Here is a 25,714-nt window from a genome sequence, read left to right on the forward strand (position 1 = left end):
GCACATCTAAAGCTATTATATCAAGGCCACGTATATCCTATAGCACTGTTCCCCAAACAGTGGGTCGGGACACATTTTTATGGGTCCCCTTAGTTTTTGTTTCCTACATTTGGTTTTTAATTATTATTATTTCAAAAAACACTCCCAAAAAGCAGAACTTTTCATGAATTAATAACAAAATCCAATGATTTTTGTTCAGTAATGTCATGAAGAAATGAAAAAAAAATCGGAGAAATTCCATAAATTAGAACAAAATATTTAAGCTTATATAAGCGATTTAATATCTACAAGCTCACAACGTGACGCTTCGCGCCACGTTGTGAGCTTGTAGATCTGCTATTTTCACTAGTTTTGGTCGCGTGGGCGAATATGTAATTTCTGTTTTTGGTCACGGGCTGAACAGTTTGCTGTCCTATGCGGTGAGCCAACTCGGAGGCTTAGTGAACTCTTACCTCGGGAGGAACATGGCTGCTATACGGCCGTGCACACGGTGCTGACGGTGAACTCTGTCTCGTTGGCCATGATGTCCGTGGGCTGGATGCTGCGGTCGTACATGGGGTTCTCGAACGTGGCCCGTCCGTTGGTGTTCTCGTGGCCCACGTAGCCGTTGAACGGGACTTTGGGTCTTCTTCTGAGATGGTTTTGTTTTTATGGAAAAAAGACAAGAAAATGTTAACATTTTCATTACACCATACACTTCGTTATTAATTTATTTTATTGGATTTACTATATTGGATATAGTTGAGCTGATATGAAAAGTGTTAATAAATACAACCGAGTAGTATTAAGAATGACTTACATATTAAGAATTATGAATCACAATGCATGAAAAGAAACATGAATGAATCAAATTATCTGGTGTGCACATCCTTCACGCTGTTAGAATACCGTTAATGCACGTGGCTTACCTGTGTTTGTAGAGGTACAGTGCGAAGCCGGCGATGATCATAGCTATAAAAGGCACTAGGATGGCTGCCGCCACTGAGCTACTGTTGGAGGCGAAGTTATACCCGGGGCTGTCTCTGCTGGGGTCGAGGCTCTCTAGAGGAGACACAGAAGGCAGCAGTCAGAAACTGGTCCAAATGAACACTGATGAACACTGATGTTTGACATCACAACAGCGCTACACGAACCAACATGAACTAATTTACCGCAATGACTGTTTTGCCCGGAAACTGCGAGTCAGGAAGTGAAAAACCGCTATATGTAACATGTCCCGCGAATGCTATTTGATTCACCCAAAACATACATTTCGTAGCCGAGGATTCATATCGTTTGGAGAAATGAGCCGCAAATCAAGTTTGTTTTGGTCCAAAAAGCAGAGTCTGAGATATTACGATTCTAAAAACGGCATTCCCATAGAGTAGACAGCATAAGCCAGCAAATCATGACCATAACATCTTTGATTGAATACCCTTTGTTTATTTTCATTTTTTTTGTTTTATGGTCATGGCTCGATTGACTTGATTATAGGCTTAAAATAATAGATTTTTGTAAATCTCTATGGGAAAAATGAATCGCAGATTTTTCAGAAGAGCACGGTCACTGCTATACTCTATAGCAGGGACGTGCAGAGAGGGTTAGACGGGCAGGGGCTGAAATCCAGTAATAGGGAACTTTTGGACAAAAATAGCGAAAATAGCAGATCTACAAGCTCACAACGTGTCACGCTGTGACATGTTGTGAGCTTGTAGATCAGCTATTTTCGGGGGGCAACCCAGCACTCTTTAGCTAGTGGAGATGCGGTGTACGACATGGATTTCTAAACAAATTAGTTCAGCGCAAAATACTTCGGAAAAAAAAGCAATTCTCCTGAATGGTGCCTTCTGGCATGGCATGGGAAGGAGTGTGGCATTTGCATTTCTTTCACCATAGTAAATTCTGCATCCGTGGTCTGGAGAGGGCAGTTGTTTTACAGACGGGTAAAAGGGCAGGGGCTGAAGCCCCCTTTGATGTCTATGTGTGCACATCCCTGCATGGCTGACAGTACAGTGCAACACAAAGCCACCTCAGTAATCAAGGAATGTACCATGCACCCTTGGATGCCGCTGGTTGCTGTGGGTGGTTTGGTCAAATCCATGGCTCAGGAAACACTGGAGTATATACGTGCAAAGGAACCAAAAGACTGAGTAAAATAGCAACCTTTGATGGTTCACAGAAAGGATGCACCAACAAAGGTTCATGAGGCATGCCAGCAACATTCTGTGTTCTGAGACATCTCTCTCTCTCTCTCTCTCTCTCTCTCTACAGAGAGCAAGGGAGATAGTACACCATGTACCTTTTGAATCACGAATAAAAGAAAACTGTGGAGACAGTGTGTGTGTGTGTGTGTGTGTGTGTGTGTGTGTGTGTGTGTGTGTGTGTGTGTGTGTGTATATATATAGATACACACACACACACACACACACACACACACACACACACACACACACACACACACACACACACACACACACACACACACACACACACACACACACACACACACACACACACACACACACACACACACACACACACTAGATAAAACTAAGATGACATTTTTCCTAATTCAGGACACATCAAATTATATTAGAATTGCTTTGAATAATGGACATGAAGACCCTGCAGGCAGCTATGTTTCAGATTTACTTCCAATGGAGGCGTGCGTGCCTGTGGTGGGTCTGCACTGCAGCAACCACGGGGAGAGTGACTGACGAGCCCACCTGTTCACCGGAGAACGCCAAGAAAAACTCCAACAAAGTCCAAGTGACAAACAATAAGGAATTCAATTAGCGGGCTCTGCAGTGGCGGCCAATCAGCCCCCTGCCGAGTGAATGCGTTTGTGCAAACATTCGCAGCTGTGTGAGCCCCATAATACATGTACAGGCACACCACACACACACACACATATATTATATGCTTTTGGGAAAGAAAATAAAAGGAAAAATACACACCTACATTGGATTACACTGCGCAAATTGAATAGGACCGTTTCCAAGACACACATACACACACTCGCTCACGGGTGTCATCGCACCCACCACCCACGCACACGCACATGCACAAAACACACATGGATGCCGTGGCACCAGCCCCCAATCGTCGACATTAATAAAGAACTGTTTGTTCACTCTGTGTGCAGTGGGAAGCTGGGGTCAACAATATGTCCGTACACAGACAAAATGTGTCCGTGGCAAAGACTTGGTCTTGTCTTTGGCAAATGTTATGTTTTCTGTTTTACACACAACTATAATTTTCCTATTTTGATCAATGAATGAATGCCAAGTCTCCAGATTTTCTTCAGAATACAGTATGACTTATTTACTATGAGACTATGGCATATTAGGAGTTCAACTAGTACTAGTGCTTCTCAAATGTTTTATTTGCAAGGACCCGTGAACATGCTTTAAGGTTGGCGACCGGATTAAGGTTGGCGAACATGCATTAAGGTTGGCGAACATGCATTAAGGTTGGCGAACATGCATTAAGGTTGGCGAACATGCATTAAGGTTGGCGAACATGCTTTAAGGTTGGCGACCGGATTAAGGTTGGCGAACATGCATTAAGGTTGGCGAACATGCATTAAGGTTGGCGAACATGCGTTAAGGTTGGCCAACATGCATTAAGGTTGGCGAACATGCATTAAGGTTGGCGGACATGCATTAAGGTTGGCGAACATGCATTAAGGTTGGCGAACATGCGTTAAGGTTGGCGACCGGATTAAGGTTGGCGAACATGCATTAAGGTTGGCGAACATGCATTAAGGTTGGCGACCGGATTAAGGTTGGCGAACATGCGTTAAGGTTGGCGAACATGCATTAAGGTTGGCGAACATGCATTAAGGTTGGCGAACATGCGTTAAGGTTGGCGAACATGCGTTAAGGTTGGCGAACATGCGTTAAGGTTGGCGAACATGCGCTGCTCCGTGCTTGCAGTTATGGTTAGGTTAGGGTTTGAGGTAGGTTGTCGTTGTCGGACCAATGACTGGTCGGAAATTAGTACTGCACCCGCATGAACATCATCGGTAAATGTAGCAGTGTTTGGGAAACACTGCTTTAGGTAATTGCAAGTAAAGTCGAGCACTAGCAAAAAAAACACATTCACGTTGAAACTAATCTGAGTACCCTTTTGGTTAAAAAAAGCAGAATCTGTCTTGAGAGATATTATTATTTCCAAAATAATTACTCAATAGGCCTATGCAGTTTACCAGCCCTGCCACCAGAACAGAATAGATCAGATCTTAAATAAGCTGCATTGTGATGTTATTAATTATGTCAGGCCGATCGTAATCATTCAGCAGCTCTCTCACAATTTCAACTCTAACCGGATCAAACAATTTTTATCATAATATGAATAACTTTGCCAATGCCAGAGGTGATTTTAAGCATTTTAACTACTACCAATACAACTTTGTTCAATGGGGTTCCCTAGGTCCTAGGTCATAATCTTTGTAGACAAATTGTCGATCTAAAAGCTCACAACTTGTTGCATTGTGAGTTTGATAGATAGGCTATTTCCATTGGCGTTGAGAGGTTGTAGGCTGGCTATTTCAATGAATATTTCATGTGGTTAGAGTTCTCCTTCTGACTTATACAAGGCTTGGCACCATTTTATATACAGTATGTGACCTAATTAAACCGTACATCACTATATGTCCTCTAGGCTCTCAAGGTGAAGTCTATCTGAGCGTCTCTCTGTTCCATAAAAAACGCAGCTGGGAGATGATGGGCCTTTGGAATGTTCGTAAAAGGCATCTCTTTTCACTATACGGTACATCTTACTTTACTTTACGTATTTATTATGCTAATGAGTATTGTATTATGTTATACCATGTATGTGCATCCATGTTAATATGTCTGTATGTGGTCACAACCTTGTGCACGCGTGCACATGTGTGTACACCAGCCTCTGTATATATCGTTGTTGCTTCCTTAATTGTTTTTCACAAGCTGCTGCTAGGTATTGTCTTGTGCCAGTTGCTTCATTCCGTACTGACAGCCGATTGGGCTGTTGTGAGACGCTTAATTAGTGTGCGAACTGAGAAAGAACAAATCCTCTACGACAGACTCTCTGTACTTCAAGCGAGCAGTAAATAGCGCTTCACAACAAACCATATAGCATGGTTATGTATCTTTATGTATTACACATCAAAGGAAAAAAGGGAGAGAGGGGGTTGCATAGAGTTCGCCACAGAGCCTTGTTCAACTCACCCAGCCTCTGGAGACCGAACTGACCGAAGCCTTTTCCTCGTACGAAGCCTTGGTAGACGAAGGAGCTGGACGAAGGGAGGTAGGACACCTGGGGAGGAGGAGGAGGACAGGTACACAGCGTCAGTGTCAGTCTCTGTGCTTTCAAAAAAGTGTCAGCCGCTGCCATGTCACAGGAAAAAGGAAATGTCACATCACAGTGGTTGAGAGGAGATCTGGACGGATGGCATTTCATTTGACACTCGACGCTTCTCTGCGAGCGAGCACTGGCGTGAACAAGGCCATGGAAAGTCGCGGTCCGAGGCTGCGCACGTACACTACAAAAAGTGTGCGGGAGGAATGTTTGAATTTGCATGCAAGTCGAGTTAATGCGTATGCGTTATTTGTGATGAGCTGCGACCAGCTATTGGTTCGCCTGGAGGTGAGCATGATGTGAGTTACAGTAGGATGTACTACAGTACAGACCATATTACATTAAATAAATACAAATTAACTGTTACAAAGTCCGTAATATATTTGAATAGATCCACGGTAAAGGGTTAGGTGTCCTCCCAGCCAATGATGTCATTGGAACAGTCATAGTTGTGCATTGTGGCCGCGGTCTGGAGTGACAGACAGACCAATCAACAGGGTGGCTTATTAAAGATCAACAACAATGCGTTTGATATCGATGCTACCAGACAGAAACCTTGTATCTTCACATTTCATTTTAAGTTTTTTCCAAATGCCATATTTTATACTTTGTTATATGACAAAAGTATAAAAAATACCACATCAAAAAGCTCAGTGTGACTTGTACCGACATTGTTGCTATTTCCGAAATTATAGGAGAAACTCCTATAATGACATGCCCAAAATAGCAATGTCAGGTTGAAAGTGGTTAAGTCTGTCTGTGGGTTTTATGAATATTTAACAATGAAAAGTGTAGGAGCAAGAGCTTGTGACCAAATAATAACTATAATGGATCCATTGGACCAAAGGTAATTTTTTCCGCCTTTTCCTGAAAAGTGACGGTTTCGCACATCCTAGGTTCAATGATAATTATGTAAACACCTACAGTGTGAAAAGACAAGAACACACACACATCCACACGGAGACCCGCACGCACGCGCACACACGCACACGCACGCGCACGCACACGCGCACGCACACACGCACACACGCACACACACACACACACACACACACACACACACACACACACACACACACACACACACACACACATACACATACACATACACATACACACACACACACACACACACACACACACATACACACACACACACACACACACACACACACACAGACCTGTGTCATTACAATTCTAGCTGGAGTGTGCTGCACTGGAGGTGCACTAGGTGGGAGAGTGTAATATGGAACAGGGGAAGCGAAGGCGGCCTGTCGAGCCCTGATTACCAAGCAATGATTTAACTGACATTTTAATTAAAGAGAAAACTCTTGGTGGGCCCTACATCTCCCCAGAGTGACAGGGTTAGTGTGGGTGTGTGTGGCCCTGCATATTTCTCAATTTGCTACTTCATTTGCGCACGGTATATACACACACACACACACACACACACACACACACACACACACACACACACACACACACACACACACACACACACACACACACACACACACACACACACACACACACACACACAGGGTGAGAATGCTGAACATGTATGTGTATTACTGTGTGTGCATGCTCACGTGCATGTATACCTATATGTGCCCTTCCCTCGGGTCCTTTACTGAGTGAGTGGTGACTCCAGCACTTTCACTTACATGTCCGTCGAGGGCCCAGTTGTCTATCTTGAACTTGTTGACAAAGATCTCCACAGGGCCTCTGATCTGGTGCACCTGGAGCAGCAGCTGGGCCTCCTCTCTCTTATAGGTACCTGAAGGCACAGAGAACGCTGGGTGAGTTCATCAGCCGACTGAGGACAGTGAGAATAATATCGTTGCTGTCAGGAGGAAACCACCTAACTCCATTTTTGTGGTGGGCCAGACTGGGGATGAAGCAGAAACGCGGAGCGGAACGGAAGCAGCTATAGTGGCTCCATCGACAATTCGTCCGTGCCGCGGCGAGTTCCGTATTTACTCTTTTTTTTTCCTGTGAAGGTGAGGCGAAGGGGCTGCGTAAGCCCCGCATACACGCGGTAAAATAGAGCACTTGCGTAAACAAAAGGTTTTCACGCGCGGAGCTGACACACAACCTGCGCACCGTACCCGCGCACGGTGTGGCCGAGTTCCATTGATTATAGCGGCCACCCTTACTCTGCATACACATACAGACTTAACTTACTACTTACAGATTGAACCTACTACTTGTTTATTATTTTTGGGGCGAGAACCTTGTACAAGCCCTTTCTTTATGTGTTTCCTATCTCACCTGAACTTGTTTTCGGTTTTATTGTGTGTTTAGTGTTGTTTTATTGTGTGTTTATTGTGTGTGTTTTATTTGGATTGATGAGAGACTTACTTTTAAACACCATGTAGAGGTCCTTGCTGGTATATTGCGACAGAAAATTGGCTTTTTGTATAGAAATAAAGACAGTTTTCCTGTCATTAGCAGAACGAGGGTAGTTGAGGCAGTGTTCCTGTCTGTCTTAGATTATTACATAATCTATAGACTATGTTTATCAATCATCGATTTGATTTATTACGGGTGATAGCTATATGATACTCATATCACCACTGTATCTTATATAACAAGGTTGGATGGTCCTCCCTGACAGAGAGACGACAACTGCATTGGCACCTGTTCTTGTATAAAGCCATGCTTGGAGTCGGAGATTGTCCTAAATACATCTCATCATTTCTGAAATGGGACTCTGAACCCTACCACACCAAATGCACCCAAATGCAAAGTACCAAAACTAACTACCGTAACTTGGTAGATCTGCTTTTAGCTTCTGTGGCCCTTTCTTTTATTTTTTTACAATGTGGCACAGAAGGTGTCAGCAGTCTAGAGCAGTGGTTCTCAAACATTTATCATCATCATCACCATTATATGGGCATAAAAGGGACACAGGCAGAGACAGTCGGGAATGACGCAAGTCACCGACCGGTGGTGCTGGGTTGGCGATGGGAGCAAACAGCTCATAATGACGACCAGGAACGCAACAGAAGGAATGCGGGAAGATTGCAGCCTTGCAGGGTGAGCTTAAATACCCCGCCCAAATGGTCAGCTGATTGCCCCAAAAGCGTATGACATGTGGGACTTGCCAGAACTAACTCCGCAAGCTATACGTATCATTTTTGAGTGGTGCAACCACTCCAAAGAACAGCAATGTCCCTATGGGACTATGGGACTGGTATGTTACTATGTTTAGAGTACCAGTAGGGGCAAAAGTGGAGCTGTTGTGCCAGAAACAGAGAGAGAGATAGCGTTGCACTGTTGCCTGCTAATTACAGAGAGAGAGAGAGAGAGAGAGAGAGGGGCAGGGGGAGAGGGGAGTTGCACCACTCAGTTCACACAGGTGTGATTTTTTGTTAACTTGTAGATGGTTGTACTATTATGTAACTTGAAAAATAGCTATAAACAATGCTTGAAACAAATATTGTGATGTGAAAATATCCTGATATCGTGATACTGCTTGGAAAGATATGGTGATATAATATTCTTCCATATCGCCCACCCCTAGGTGGATCATAAAGGGATTAGGTAGTTAAACGAGCTGAAGAACAACCACCCCGGCCCGTACGGACCTGCCAGTTTGAGCTCCACGCCGCTGTGGTCGATAAGCGTCCCGTTGACTCGGTTGCTGAAGGGCTCGAAGGCATTGATGCTGAGCATGGCTGGCTGCTTCTTCCCCAGGTACTCGTAAGAGCCCCTCCACAGAGAGTTCTTGGCAAACACACCGCCTGGGACTAAGAGATGGATAGGGAGAGGAAGGAGGGGGGGGAGGGGGGGGAGAGGAGGGGGGGAGAGGAGAGGGGGGGGGAGGCAGCGAGGAAGACAAGGGAGGTATGTGTAAAATACAAACACTTGTATTCCTTCCGAGAATAGAAATAAACTTCAAGAATCCTCACTGTCGGTAAAATTCAGACGAAAGGGAGATGCAGACCATAATAAGTGGTGTTTTCTTTTCATTTTTTGTACCTCTTAGTGTGGTGGGAGGTTCCTGCACAGTCCCCACGGGGCTGAGACCACTTGGACGCGTGTCAGCTGAACAGCACAAAAAAAAGACAAAAATAAACCTTAAGTCAGATAAAATATAACAGTCTGGGTTATCTCTGAAGTGCTGTAAATACTGTATGTGCCTCGAGGGGGGGGGGGGGGGGGGGGGATTATGGTGGTGAATGGGGAGGGGATGATAGGGGGAGGTAGTAGGCAAGTAGAGGAATGAAACATAAATGCAAACACTTTCCAAGAATAGAAAGAAACTTCAAAAATGTGCACCGTCGGAGATGGTGCTCATAATTACTCCAGCCATGTTGCATAAAATGTCATATGAGGTTTTGAATGCAAGCACACTGTATTTGCATACGTCGATCTGTACATGTAGACGCACAGTACACAGGCACAAATAACGACCGCTGACACACACAAGCATGTATTATAGTGAATGGCATTTTTATAGCGCTTTTCCAAGTAAAGTGCTCAAAGCACTTTACAATGGTCCATTCATTCATGCATTGGAAGGTGAATCGGCGAACAGTCGATGCCAGCGTCCTCACTTCCCCCATTCGCACACTAATGGTGGCAAGCTCACACACCGACTGACTCATTGGAGGCAATGTGGGGTGCAGAGTCTTGCCCAAGGACACTTTGACTTGTAGACATTGGGCGGGTATATGCGTGCACGCACGCATGCATACACACGCACGCGCACAATGTTTTATCAGCTGTCAGGACTTTGCGCTGCTCCTCAAGTGCTGTTAGTACCCTATACATCTGTGCTAGTAAGGCCAGCATTCTCCCATCTCCAGCCTCAGAATATCCATCAGGCCTCCCGTATTTCAGCAACCCCCTCAGCATGGCATCCATCAAGGAGCGCACGCACGCGCGCACACACACACACACACACACACACACACACACACACACACACACACACACACACACACACACACACACACACACACACACACACACACACACACACACACACACACACACACACACACACACACACACACACACACACACACACACACACACACACACGTTGCCCCCCCCCCCCCCCCCTCTTTAAGCTATTAGCGTTCATCTACCGCAGATAATTGTGCATCTACCACTCTATTCCTCCTATATGTATTTAGAGACGCAGCGCCCCGGGGCAACTTAATGGCAGTCTATTTATCTGATAGACCTTGTTAACACTGCCCGGACATTTATAAGAGGTGCTTTCTCGCTAACCTAATCAATGGGACACATTGGCCTAATCAGGTTCTGGGGGCCCTTGTTAATGTTTCATACGCTTGTGCGTGCGAGCATGTGCATGTGTGTGTGTGTGTGTGTGTGCGAGCATTAGCGTGCATGTGTGTGTGCACGTGTGCCTGCGTGTGTGTGCGTGTGCGCGTGCACGGGCACACACACACGCAAATGAGTGGGTCCATGCCGTGCAAATGCCCCGCTATACCTCGGGTCGCTGGCCCGGAAACGGACGATCTACAAGCTCACAAAGCGGCGCACTTGCGCGAGCTTGTGAGCTTGTAGATCGGCTATTTTTCGGCGCACGACACAGATGCCCGACTAAGCATAACGCGGGCCTAATTGTGTGATGGATGGCCGTCCCGTTCTGGCGTGTGTCGGAGGATGAGCAAAGTGTTAACACAGCCATTCATCAACATTAGCCCAATCCCCCTATCTCTAAACATTAGCCAGCACTCTCCAGCCAACAATACAAAACCCAGTGGTTTGAATAAACATTGCTAATGAAAATCGCACATTATAATGTGATGAAGCACCTAGAATGGGTTAGGGTGCTTGGCTGGAAATGAGAATGGGAATTTACGCTCACTTATACTCTTGACTTCCGCCTAAAAATTATACTAATTAAAAAAAAGAATTAAGTATGAACATTCATTGTGTGTGCGTGTGTGTGTGTGTGTTATGTATGTATGTATGTATGTGTGTGTGTGTGTGTGTGTGTGTGTGTGTGTGTGTGTGTGTGTGTGTGTGTGTGTGTGTGTGTGTGTGTGTGTGCGCGCACGCAGCTTTTAGTTTAGAATTCTATGTGGCAACAGAGCTGGGATGAGCCACCAGCTGTTCGCATTAGTTGCATAATAAAAAGATATTGTCGAAAACTAAAGCGCATCTGTGTGCTTCTGCATTTTTAACTTTTTAACAGTATATTGTATTACATGGCTCTTAACCCAGGGACTGCAGATGCAAATGTGTTCCAGTATATTGCCAAGTCTGGTCCAACACATTCTGTTGTGTATGTATGACTCATGTTAAATAAATAAATAACCTTAACACATTATTTAAATTAAATATGCGTTGAAAAGTGGTGCAAGTACTGTAGGCTACTTAAGTACAATTATGAGGCATTAATTTCTTTACTTTACTGGAGTATTTCCAGTACTTTTACCTCTACTCCTATGCACAACCTATACACACATTATTACAAAACATAGACTACATTAACCACTTCAACCCTATATACATTTAATATATACATTTCGGCCATTTGAAAATAGCAGATCTACAGGCTCGCATGTGAACTTGTAGATCTGCTATTTTCATAAGATTTTATACATTTGAAAATGTGTGAAATCGGACATTCTGCATAATGAGTACTTTCTACTTTGGGTAAATTAATTACTGATACCAATACTTCTGTACTTTTGTACAATTTTGTATTCCCGGACTTTTACAGTATTTCTGACATTGTGTTTGTTTTCCTACCACTGGCGTTGAAACGCTAACTGTTTGAAGAAGCTACCCATAACTAGTGTGGCTTTCTCCTTATAATTCATTCATAACCTGAGCGTTGAGGAACAGAACTGCCAAATATGATAGGATTGTACAGTCACATTATCTCATTATAACACTGCGTATAAAGCATTTGCTTATCTGCTTAGACACCAGAAACACACATTCAAACCACTCCCAACCACTCGGCTTACCCGCACAGAGCGGAGGCTTCCCCGTCCAGCTCCCGTCCGACCTGCAGGTCCTGTGCTCGGAGCCGCCCGCCAGGTAGAAGCCCGGCTGGCAGGTGTAGATCAGGGTGTAGCCCAGGGACGGCAGCTCGATGGCACTCACGTCCGCCTGGACTGGCAGCTCCGGCTGGCTGCAGTGGTGGGCTGGATGGACAGATAGGTGGAAAGATGGACCTTTATTGGTCCGGTCGCAGTTACAGGGCAAAGGATGGATGGACAGATAGGTGGAAAGATGGACCTTTATTGGTCCGGTCGCAGTTACAGGGCAAAGGATGGATGGATGGATAGATGGAGACAAAAGGACACGATGCAGAGATGGTGCTAAGTTGGGATGGATAAAATAATTATGTATGTAGACAGGATTTGTGTGTGTGTGTGTGTGTGTGTGTGTGTTTGTGTGTGTGTGTGTACTGACCGATGCACTCTGGTTGGAAGCCGCTCCAGGTGAGGTTGGGCAGGCAGGTGCGCGAGATGGAACCCTGCAGCAAATAACCCTTCCTACAGTTGAAGAACACAATGCTGCTGATCTGGAGGGTTAAAACGTGCACACGCGCGCACACACACACACACACACACACACACACACACACACACACACACACACACACACACACACACACACACACACACACACACACACAGTTACAACTAAAGAGAAACAAGTTGGTTACTTCACATTTCACATGTCATACACACATAATAATTGATAATGGTTTGCTTGACCTCAGACGCTAAGAGTATTTTATTACTGTAGATAGAATGGTGTTAAGATAATAATAATAATAATAAACTTTATTTGTATAGCACCTTTCATACATAAATGCAGCTCAAGGTGCTTCACAGGGCAGGACACAAAAATAAAATACAATAAAACACAAGTAGTTAAAATGATAGAACAATGGCAGAGAACAAAATTGAATATAAGAACATAAAAAAAAAAAATAATAATAATAAATAATAATAATAATAATAATAATAATAAATAAAAACACCACATGCAGCAAATCAGTCAGGGCAGGGTAGGAACGTGCATAGTAAAACTCAACTAAAAGCAAGGGTGAAGAGGTGAGTCTTGAGTTGAGATTTAAAAATGTCTACAGAGGGTGCGTGTCTGAGCTCGAATGGAAGTTTATTCCAGGCTGTTGGGCCGTAGAAGCAAAAGGCCGCCTCACCATATTTTTTTGTGCACATTCTTTTAGGCACTTCAAGTAGGCCAGCATTGGAGGACCTGAGGGGGCGGTTAGGGACATATCTAGGTAGGCAGTCACAGAGGTACAGAGGTGCGAGACCATTGAGAGCTTTATAGACAAGTAACAGAATTTTAAAATCAATCCTAAAAACAACCGGAAGCCAGTGCAGTGATGCCAAAACTGGAGTAATATGTTCTCTCATCTTAGTTCTAGTTAAAACTCTAGCTGCTGCATTTTGGACAAGTTGTAATCTGTCAGTCGTTTTCTTAGGCAGTCCTGAAAAGAGTGCATTGCAGTAGTCAAGCCGAGAAAAAACAAAGGCGTGGATTCACGTTTTTGCATCGTCCAAGGACAAATAGGCTCTGATTCGTGCAATATTTCTAAGGTGAAAAAAGGCAATCTTGGTAACATGATTAATGTGTGAATTAAAATTCAATTCAGAATCAATAAAAACCCCCAGGTTCTTTACTGTACTGTTACTTTCTACAGTCAGGTTGCCAAGTCTGCTAATTATTGATTATTTTTGCTCGCTAGAACCGATTATGAGAACTTCTGTCTTATCCTCATTTAGCTTGAGAAAGTTCTCACTCATCCAACATTTGATGCTAGACAGACAGGTCAACAGCGGGTCTAAAGCACAGGGATCATCTGGGGCCACAGAAAGATATAGTTGGGATTCATCATCATAGAAATGAAAATTGACTCCGTGATTGGTAATGAGTTCACCCAATGGCAGAATGTACAAGGAGAACAGCAGAGGACCAAGAATCGAGCCCTGTGGAATACCAGAACTGATGTCGTGTTTGTCTGAGTCAAACTCGGCTAGATTGACAAAGTAACTTCTGTTTGAAAGGTAGGAGGAGAACCAGGACAGGGCCGTACCAGACAGGCCTATCCAGTGCTCCAGACGCTGTATTAAAATTGAATCGTGTCAAATGCAGCCGTTAAATCTAGAAGTAAGAGAACGGATACATGTTTCTTGTCAGCAGACACCCTAAGATCATTCATTACTTTTACAAGTGCTGTTTCTGTGCTGTGACTTTTCCTGAAGCCAGATTGGAATTTGTTGTGCACATTATTGTTCTGTAGAAATACATCCAATTGATGAGAGATGCATTTTTCTAAAACCTTGCCCAGAAAGGGTAGATTTGAAATGGGTCGATAGTTACCCAAAACAGAGGGATCAAGATTGTGTTTCTTGAGTAGGGGCCTAACTACGGCAGTCTTCAGTGAGTCTGGGAAGACGCCTGATTGTAGAGAGCTGTTTACAATTTTTAGGATATCTCCAATCACACTGTCTAAGACCTCTTTGAGAAAGGTGGTGGGAATTGTATCCAATGAACAGGAGGAAGATGTCATCTGTGATATGGTTTTGCGGAGTTCGTATTCATCAATTGCGCAAAACGATAATGGGCTCCCCCTGGAGAGATCTACCCTGGGACCATTAGCTGCTGTTTGAAGGTTTGCGCTAGTAGCAGCACCATTCATAATATCAGCTCTAATGTTAAAGATTTTGTTATCAAAAAAGCATGCAAACTCATTACACTTAGCTTTAGAGGCCGGGAATGACTGCTTGTAGGACTGGGGGGGAGTTTAAAAGTCGTTCAATGGTAGAGAATAGGACTCTGGCATTTTTCTTGTTCTCGTTAATAATGCCAGAGAAATATGCCTGCCTTGCTAGACGCAAGGCTTTGTTATAGGCGACTGTTGAGTTTTTAAGAATCTCTAGGTGGGTGGTGAGTTAATTTTTCTCCAAGCTCGCTCAGCTCTACGACATTCTTGCTTCAGTGAGCGTGTATGCTCATTTAACCAGGGCGTCACTCTGGTGTTATGTTTCTTTTTTGTTTTCAAAGGAGCCACTATATCAAGAGCTGACTCTAGTTTAAGATTAAACATTTGAACCATATCATTTACTGGGGGAGTATCGGGCAGGGGGGGGGGCAGATGACGAGAGAACTCGTCGGCTGCAGAAGAGCTAAAAAAACGCTTTGTTATGGTATATTCAGTGATGTTTTTCTCTAGATCAGAGACAGTCATATTAAAACACAGCAAATGGTGGTCTGATAGCTCAGGCCTTTCAATAGTCCTTTCCATAGTGATGTTCAGCCCTCTAGAAATCACCAGGTCCAGAGTGTGCCCATGTTTATGAGTAGGCCCAACAACATGCTGAGTAAAGTCGAAAGAATGTAATAGTTGTAGGAAGTCCATAGCCACGCTGTCTGAGGCATTGTCCACATGCAAATTGCCATCACCTATAATCAGAGTTTTATCATAGTTCGTGGAACAAATAGATAAAAGCTCAGAAAGTTCGGTTAAGAACAGGGCTTTACTTGATTTAGGAGGACGATAAATACTAATTAATGGCACAGAGGATTGACTCTCCAGTGTAGTGGCCTGGTACTAAAAAGATAAAAAATTGCCGAGGGCCAAAGGCTTGATTTTTAAACTGTTAGAGAAAATATTGGCAAGTCCACCTCCTTTCTTAGCCTCACGCACTTGGTGAATGAAGCTGTAGTTTGGTGGACATGCTGCTGGTAACATAGAGATAGATGCTACTGCCATTTTCTCTGATCTTTTGTGTCACTCTGGATAAGAGTGCCTGCTATAATGCCTACATTATAAATTGCATATGCGATGCATGTACAGTACATGGCCTAGTTATCAAATCAGCCTTAGTCATCATGCAGTACCACAGTAGTATACATGGCATCATCATGCACTGTCGTGACTGTCGCTCAAGAGGTAGAGCAGGTCGTCCCATGATCCATGGGTCGGCGGTTCGAATCCCGTCTCCTCCTGTCTACATGTCGAAGTGTCCTTGGGCAAGACACTGAACCCCAAATTGCTCCCGATGTGCTGGTTGGTACCTTGCATGGCTTCCGCCGCAATCGGTGTATGAATGTGTGTGTGAATGGGTGAATGTAATGCACAATCTATGTAAAGCGCCTTGGACAAAGGCGCTATATAAATGCACCATTTACCATGGCATTTTAGAGTGTTGATTTTTGTGTGTGTAACATTTTGGATCCCACCTAAACGTGTTACATGGATTCGGATTTGAATGAGAGCAGAGCAGATGTGCCGCATTAGCACAGGATGTTCTTTTTGCGAACGGGGGCTTACTGATATGATTTTGTCAACTAAGTATGCTTGCACAGTAACCAATCTGTTGCCTATAAACGAAACCCAGGGAAAATGACTCGTGTCCAGAAGCAGGATAAGTTTGGGGTTTTCAAAGTTCTAATACGTCATCAAGTCAGCACAGCACGGTGCTATGAAAACTCCTCCGCGAGATGTATGGCCACGACTCATTCATTGCCTGTAATAGACTTAATTACACGGTAAAATCATGTTGTTTGTTTAGCCGCGAGAGAGAGTACAAAATGTGTTCACCCTCAGAGTTACAAATGGATAGTGAAGTATGTTCTGTTATTCTCACCTGGAAGCCCTGACTGGTGTTCTGACTTCCAAACAGGGGACTGCCAGGGTCACCGCAGGTGGTGTGACTCGGGTCTGAAACAACAAAACCGTGTTCATTTGCAACACGATCTTATCATGTGAACTGTTTATAATGTTTAATGGATACACACACACACACACACACACACACACACACACACACACACACACACACACACACACACACACACACACACACACACACACACACACACACACACACACACAACACACACACATAATATCTAGTCAGGCCTGGGGCTGCAATTGCATAGTGTGAAGGTCATACATTTACAAATGCTGGCTACACTGTGCATACGCATACTGTATGCGAGTAAGCACGCGCGCACACACGCACGTACACACACACACACACACTCTCCCGCACGCACACAAACACTGAACAGGCGAATGAAACACACAAATCCACACACCCAAGGACACAGACACACACACATAGAGCAACACACACCCACATAGACACATAAATCCCACAAAGTGATTCATTAGTAAGCCCGTCGGTGATGTGAGGTGGCTAGTCTGTATCCTTGCTCCGTGCAGCTTACAACACAATGACAAGCTCTCAGGCCGTATCACTCCACAGTCACACAAACCCTCTTAATCAATTACCAAAGTCTGCAGCCAAGGATGTGTTCCATTACATTATCACCCCACCAGTCCACATTATGTTGATCCATTAGACGAGGTACAATTACAACTTATGTAAGCTGTTGTACCTTTAGTGGTATAGCTCAGTGCATGTCCACTAATATCCTAAGCGATGTTGGGCTTGTTTTTCTGCATAGTTGCTTGTAAATATTGGTAGTTGCGACTTGCGTTTTTTTGGGGGGCTTCTTTCTAAAGTGTAGTTATCTCATCTGTCACACCCCTGTGGTTCACTCACCATTCTCAACGCTGCATGCCTTCTAAGTGTGTAATGTGTGCATCTATCCACTACCTACCTACAGTACTTCATTCAAATGTCTTATCATATTGGTTTCTTTTGCACTCGCTTAATGCTCTGTGGGCCCTATGTTGCGTGTCTTTAGTACCAGACAGACAGACATACTGTATGTAGACAGATGCTAGGTTTGTTTACCTGGTATCTTATAGTTTTGATGTACAGATAATAGCAGCCTTTATTGCTTTATACTGATGCTAGGTTATTGCTTAACCTGTGATCCTATAGTTTACTGAGGCACTACACTGTCTCTCTGCATTTTATTATGTTTACCTTGCTTGCAAGTCGCTCTGGAGTCTGGATAAAGAGCATCTAAATGTCTAAATTGGAAATTGTATATAGGGTTTAAGTGATTCATGCCTAGTTTATGGCATAAAGCACTTTAAATTGCCTCGTTGCTGAAATGTCCTATAGAAATAAACTTGCCTTGCCTTGTATTACAATGCGGTCACTTAAATCAGGGGCTTACACTGCATTCTCTGGCGGGTCCTTTCCATACCGGAGAGTTAATATGGCTTTCATCAGTGCCTCTCTCGGGGCAGCAAACTATCTGAGAGGCCAATTTGAGAACACTCAACATTCCCTGTGAAATAGTCAGCATTTGTAAGGGGAAATCAAAGTCATGAGCAACAACATCAACGGAGTAATCTCAAATAAATAACACGCAACTTATCTTTTCATCACTTTAACCAATAATGTATCCTTTTAGCTATTGAAAAATAGCAGATAATAAGCTCGTATCTGCTAAGATCTGATATTTTTCGAATATATATTCTTTCCCTGGAAGTAACAAAATATTCTCAGATGGAGGTTGACGGCCGAAAACACATACTTTTGGGGGTCCTCATCATGAAAAGGTTTGAGCACTACTGATAATGGGGGGTTTTTTTCAGAAAAGAAGACGACATTTTGTAGAATCCATGGTCTCGGGTCTTAACCCATTCAGGATTATGTTACAGTATACTTCAGCTTTTGAGAAATAGCATATCTACAAGCTCGTAGCGCGACACCGAGTGCCGCTCTACGAGCTTGTAGATCTTCTATTTTTGAAAAATCGTGAAAATGTGGTGCAAATCTTTGAATATATATTCTTTCAGAGCGAACATTTTTAACTCAAATCTTTGCTTCTGGGGGGGGGGGGGGGGGGTCCCTGGAACAACATATTTTCAGATGAGGTCGGCGGCCAATTACATATAAATCTGGGGCTCCTTGACATGCAATAGTTTGAGCACCACTGACATAGAAACATAGGTTTTTCCAGAAAACTGTCAGATTTAGAAGACATTTTTTGTAGAATCTGGTCTCAGGTCTAAATGGTAAATGGTGCATTTATATAGCGCCTTTATCCAAGGCGCTTTACAAAGATTGTACATCAATTCACCCATTCAAACACACACATTCATACACCGATGGCGGCGGAAACCATGCAAGGCACCGACATGCACATCAGAAACAATTAGGAGTTCAGAGTCTTGCTCAAGGACACTTGAGCGTTTCTCTATCGGTTTTCCGAAAACGCGGCCGGTGTGCAACAGCCCGGGATCGAACAGGCAACCTTGCGGTTACCATCCAGCCACTCTACCCTGAGCCACCGCCGCCCGGTGGCTCAGGGGCAGAGTGGCTGGATGGTAACCGTAAATGGGTCAACGGGATAAAAGAGCTCACCTATGCAGGAGGGCTGCGTGCCGCTCCAGCTGCCGTCGTACTGGCAGTACCTCCGGGACGAGCCCACCAGCACCAGAGGAGGGGAGCAGGAGAAGGACACCGACGAGAGGTACGTGAAGCCTCGGTCCTCCCGCCGGCCCGCCGCCGGGATGCCCGGGTCCCCACAGAACACAGCTGCACAGAGGGGACGAGAGAGAGGGAGAGAGACAGAGAGAGAGAGAGAGAGAGAGAGAGAGAGAGAGTTGAAATTTGAGATGATTTTAATAGTCTCAAATTTAAAGGGATTTAAAGGGATACTCCAAAAAAACTTTTGGTGATTTCCTAGTGTAGTACTCAGTCTTATGTGAACATCCCAGACAGTTTTTAAGTTGCATTCTATCTACAGTAATGGAAAATAAAACACTCTTAGCATCTGAGTTCTGAGGTCAAGCAAACCATTATCAATTATTATGTGTGTATGACATGTGAAATGTGAAGTAACCAACTTGTCTCTCTTTAGTTGTAACTGTGTGTGTGTGTGTGTGTGTGTGTGTGTGTGTGTGTGTGCGCGCGTGCGCGCGCGTGCGCGTTTTAAATGTAAATGAAAAACCACACCTCTTAGTATCAGAAGGACAATATCAGAAGAATATATATATTTTATTTTTTTAATCGATGAATCTATCATGGTTAAAATAGAATTTGAAGTTACAATGAATCTGTATAAGATTAATATCAAAAATCTAAATACTGAAAAAAGCAACTTAAAAACTGTCTGGGATGTTCACATAAGCCTGAGTAGACGATGAAATGACCATCCTTTAAATGTGTCTGATGGTCACTGATAATACATTGCAGAGCATCCAAATCAATATAAGTAAAAACGTCCTTGCAGACTGGTGCGTTTTTCCAGAAAAGTCAGCAGGGAAAACGCCTCAAAATATCCACAAAAAAGCAACAGTCTGCAGTGACCTTTAACCTTGTTGGCTTTCATATTTTGCTAAATCCGAGCGACAAAATTTTAGTTTTCAATTTCAGTGCAAAACAAACATCAATGCTACATGCCTCGCATTGAGCTTGGAGATCGGCTATGTTCACCATTTCAAAATGTGTAATAAAAAAGGAACGTCCGTTTTGAAAGTACTTAAGGTTTCCACCCGACAGCGACGACATGCATTATACATGAACCGCCGTTTATTATTAATCAAGGACAAAAATTAATAATAAGTCAATTGCACTCACGGAAGCACTGGGGCTTCTCTCCGCTCCAGTTGCCCGGGCCCTGGCAGGTGAGGACCGTGGGAAGGGAGAGCTGGTAGCCTTGGTTGCAGGAGTAGCTGATGCTGGAGCCCCAGGTGAAGTCGGTGCCCACGACCTGCCCGTTGGGGATGACGGGCGGAGACGTGCACACGATGGCTGGATGGAGGGACGCCGCAGAAACACAAACGTGTCGTGTGTTACGGCAAGAGCTCGCATGACCTCCAGTCTCATTTGTACCACGTGGCGGTGTTCCGCGCCAAAAATAGCTCAATCTATAGCTCACACAAACGCATCACATTTTGTGACGCATTGTGAGCCTTTCGGCTATAAATATGGCATTGCTTTACCTTTCAGCTGGGGGTGCTCTCTGCTTTGATTTCTCTCGAGCGGGTTACATAACGGATACTTCAGAGCAGAATGTGGAAGCGGAGTGAAATTATAATAATTCAGAATGCCGTGGCGGCCTTGAAAGGAACACAATGATCTGGTGTTCCTTCCTCCCTCGTTTGCTGTACTTCCAGGAGTATAATCAGAGTAATGCTCTCCATGGCGTTGTGTTAAACACTTTACCCGCAAGGATTCATTCATTAATTCACCTCGTATGGCCAGGATTCATTCATTCATTCACCTCGTATGGCCAGGATTCATTCATTAATTCACCTCGTATGGCCAGGATTCATTCATTAATTCACCTCGTCTGGCCAGGATTTCCCCCCCAGTTCAACCCTTATTTTGAAGAGTGAAAACGCTCGACTGGATGCTAGACATGTTACTACTACTGTGTGTGTTGTCACATCCACTTCCGGTCTTGCGATCGGTGACGAGAAAGCCTCATCGTGAGGATCACAGCGTCGGCTATGAGACCGTGGAATAAACCTTGTTTTGACCAGATATGCCATGGGACAAGGGATTGGAGATGAAGGCGATTGAAAGAAACAGATCAGAGTGGGCACGTGGGGGTGCAGGAGAAATTCAAGATGCCACGCCCCAGTGTTGTTGACAACAGCAGCTACAGTAGCAGCCCAATGCTAATGTAAGTAGTATCACGACCTGATCCATCATAATCGATATAAAACAGTGGTTTTCAACCATTGGTCCAGTGGTCCTTGAGGGGGTTCCAGGTGGTCCCCAGCTAAATGATGGAGTTGGTAACCAAATGGACCCTTATTGATCTTTAACTCGAGAGTGGAAAATGAAACCAAATTAACCCTTATGGGTCCATTTGGTTTCATTGTACACTCTCAAGAGTTAAATTATTGTTAAACATCTGCATCACTTAATTTACAAGAAGTCTACACAATTAGAGAATGTAGAAGAATTGTTATTTTTATGTTTTTTTTTTCTAATCAAATGCCTGTTATCTCTCCAAATGGTACCATATAATACAGAATCTTATCCAACAGAAAAGGAAAAAAAACGTTTTGGATCTGAAAGGGTTAATTTCATCAAATGGTCCGCAGCTCAAATGCCCAGTCAGTGAAAAAAGGTAGTCGACGAAAACAAAGCAGGAGTCGGTACCTTTACACTGGGGCTTGGTGCCGTTCCAGGTGCGGTCCTTGGTGCAGGTGAGCGTGGAGGCGCGGTCGGTGTCCATGGTGAAGCCCGGCGTGCACTGGTAGCTGACGCTGTTGTTGTACGTGAAGTCACTCCCCAACCTTACGCCGTTGGCTGGAACCCCCGGGTCGCCGCAGTTTATCACTGCAGAGAGACGGACAGGTGGAGAGGAATGAGGTCAGAGTTAGCTAGACGTGTGTTTTGCATGTGCGTGTGTGCGTGCAAGTGTGAGAGATAGAGAGAGAGAGTTGGGGGAGAGAGAATCAAAGCAAAGTAAACAGAAAGGGCTGAGCTCTCATTTAGACATTAAGTGTGGGGACGACGACGACGACACAATAGACGGATGCAGATGAAAAGACGACGGATGGCACAAATCACTCCCTGAATGAAATGCCCCAATTAAATCCGCCATCGTTGACACGGTTTGCTAGCATCATGTCTGAGCCACATTATATGATGATTTAATTTGCTTAGCTTTTGATTGTATTTGTTAAGGCGGTAAATCAATATGCATGCACTTAGGGTGGAATACAAAAGAGTAAACAAAATACTTAACCCATTAAATCAAAACTAATTCTTCTAAATCCTAACCGTTTTATGAAAAACTGTCAGTGGTTCTCAAACTATTTCATGTCAAGGACCCCAACAATTATATGTAATTGACCGCCGACACCCATTTGAAAATATGTTGTTCCAGAGACCCCCCAGAAGCAAAGATTTGAGGTAAAATGTTTGCTGTGAACAAATATATTATTCAAAGATTTGCACACATTTTCACGATTTTCAAAAATAGCAGATTACAAGCTCGTAGCGTGGCACTCTGTGCGGTGCTGTGAGCTTGTAGACCTGCTATTTCTTCAACAGCTAAAGTTTAAAATAATGGTTAAAGTGGTTACAAGCTATAAGACACAGATGTGTCCTCATGGTGTAAATGGCTTAAAACCATCTCAAACGCTGCGTGATCCCTGCTTCCTAGCAACCCACCAACACTTCAATTACTTCAGCGCTACCGTTACTCGCGGCCCTTTAGGTCCGCTCAGTGGTGTCTCATGGGGCTCCAGTTGGGTAGAGACGGCGCCCCTCTGTCATTGTCTATGGGGAGGATCTCAGTGTCATGCTGTATGTACGTTTCTGGGGGTTTTGCAATTCCATGCTATTTCACAGTGTCTGCGTGAGACCGGGTACATTTGGAGACAGGTTTCCTATCTCCAGCATGCATCATCTGTGTGCTGTGACATTTCAAGTTGCTTTGTTGAAAAGAGAGAGAGGAAGGAGTGCATCTGTTTGGCCAGAGTGGAAATCTCCAACAAGGTGCTCTTAATTGGTAGAATAAACTGGAACTGTTGGAACTGTTGCAGAAAAGTGAAAAGCTACTGCATTTGCAATAATTAAAATGCTTCATTCTCTGACTACACTATGGAGTTTTTTTAATAAGCAGAATCAAGTCTCACGGCACAGGAGTCTAAGCCCAGTATCAAGTCCTGATTTTGGCAACATGCTCTAAGTCTGGGGAGAGTATACTCTAAGGGTCCTATGTTGGGGAAACAGGGAACCAGCATGAAGCACAGTCAACAGAACGGCTGATGGGGTGTGGTGATGGATTATTTTTTACATTGTAAAGAACATATATACGAAATGGAGAAACTTACTTTCTCCGTCAGGATATGTATAGAGAAATTCTACAAGTACTGATTGAAGTGGATATTATACATGAAAATGGATATTTTGTGAAGGATCCTTGTATGTATGGCTAGAGGTGAATATGTTGTAACACCAGGTGACTAAAACTAAATGAAAACTATTCAAGAGACTATGACTAAAACTAATATAAAAATGTCAAAATCAACACTGCCTGCCTGTTCTGTATGACAGTCAGTCAGGTGGTGAAGCGGGCAAATTCCACTAGAGCCTCACCGATGTCAGATATGCCCATCTCAACTTTGCAGGGACTGACCGAGGGCCCCTGGGCTGCTCATTTTTTGGGACCCCCGTAGCACGCTTTTTATTGTAAGCAAATAGCGTGCTTACAATAAATGGCCCCAGGAGCCCTTGTCAGGGCCTCAAACCCAGTACCACGCGGCCCAGTTTCCCCGAAGGACCCCTGTGAGCCAGTTAGGGCCCCCAAAAGCTAGCTCACCCATCATGCTGATTTCTGGTTACAATGTTGTTGCTGCTGGATGATTCTATTGATGTATTTTATTTAATTTGCGCAAGCAGAGCGCGCAAACTGTGGTCGTGCTGGTACGAATGCACGTGTATGCTTGGTAGGTATTGATGGTGACGTAATTGTATGTATGTATCAATGCCGGGTTATAACTGGCTTTTGATGGTGAAGTAATAAAGATAGCTTTCAGAATACATACATGTATACATGCAGACATTACCTTTAATTCACCCGACACTGAAACATATCCTAATTACATCACCATCGACAACCAGTTATAACCCGACATTGAAACATATCTTAATTACGTCAACATCAACATCAGTATACCTACCAAGCATATAAAAAAGCCAGCCGACCACAGTAAAGTACTTTCAACTTATAACTTACCGTACATACATGTATACATACATTACCTGTTACCCAACCAATATTGAAACATATCATAATTACGTCACCATTGACAGCCAGTTATAACCCGACTTTAGTATTTAATTTCAATGTTTTACAGAGAGGCTGAGATTTGAAAGTTCGTAGGTAGGCACTCGACAGAGTCCAGTTCTAGTTATTATTGTAATGCTACGCTGGTCATACTTTATGTAGGGGGACAGGTTAGTTATCATTGTATCTTAGTTATTGCTGTTCTGATGATGATGCTTTGCTTGTTCATTGAAGCAGTGCTGCTGAGTCTGTGCTACTACTCGTACTAATGTGGTTTCCTGTTTGCTTGCCTTTTATGTTGTACTTAATGCTGCAAATCCGATTGCCCTTCAGGGACAAATAAAGTGGAAGTTGATTAAGCGAATATATACTGTCAGTGGGTGTGTTGCAGGTGGATTCAATCAAGACCAATCAAATCCATGCCACCATTGACTCCAGCACTCTGGTGGCAGTGCCAACAGAATGCACGAAAAAGAAGACCCCATGAACCGGCTCCGTGAACCCAAAGTAGTAATCGGCCATTTTCGTGCCACCGTGCGTCCCCTTCTCTAGCCTCGAAACGCTAATATGCTAACTGTGAGGCTGTGATACTTTTTTGAGTGGTGCAACCACTCCTACAACCAGCAATGTCCGTATGTGTGGTTAACATATGTGTATCTGAGCACCAGTATATGACTATTAGTACCAGTAGGGGAAACAGAGAGAGAGATAGTGCTGCTCTGTTGAG

At 43.9% G+C, this 25,714-nt stretch overlaps 1 protein-coding gene across 1 annotated transcript in view; it reads right to left on the reverse strand.

Annotated features, from left to right (window-relative positions):
* Positions 1-471: 471 nt before the first annotated feature.
* csmd2 (CUB and Sushi multiple domains 2) overlaps positions 472-25,714 on the reverse strand; it is a gene marked incomplete at both ends in the record, with an annotated part of 400,982 nt that continues 375,739 nt past the window's right edge. Inside the window, 12 exons of the mRNA XM_083776184.1 lie at positions 472-631; positions 909-1,041; positions 5,193-5,280; positions 6,987-7,099; positions 8,913-9,074; positions 9,307-9,372; positions 12,282-12,461; positions 12,733-12,844; positions 16,947-17,020; positions 19,593-19,766; positions 20,811-20,984; positions 22,347-22,526. Coding sequence (XP_083632310.1) covers positions 472-631; positions 909-1,041; positions 5,193-5,280; positions 6,987-7,099; positions 8,913-9,074; positions 9,307-9,372; positions 12,282-12,461; positions 12,733-12,844; positions 16,947-17,020; positions 19,593-19,766; positions 20,811-20,984; positions 22,347-22,526 — 1,616 coding nt within the window. The remainder of the gene's footprint in view (positions 632-908; positions 1,042-5,192; positions 5,281-6,986; positions 7,100-8,912; positions 9,075-9,306; positions 9,373-12,281; positions 12,462-12,732; positions 12,845-16,946; positions 17,021-19,592; positions 19,767-20,810; positions 20,985-22,346; positions 22,527-25,714) is intronic.

The sequence above is a fragment of the Protomyctophum parallelum genome (assembly GCF_964188405.1).
Source record: "Protomyctophum parallelum genome assembly, chromosome: 1".
NCBI lineage: Eukaryota > Metazoa > Chordata > Actinopteri > Myctophiformes > Myctophidae > Protomyctophum > Protomyctophum parallelum.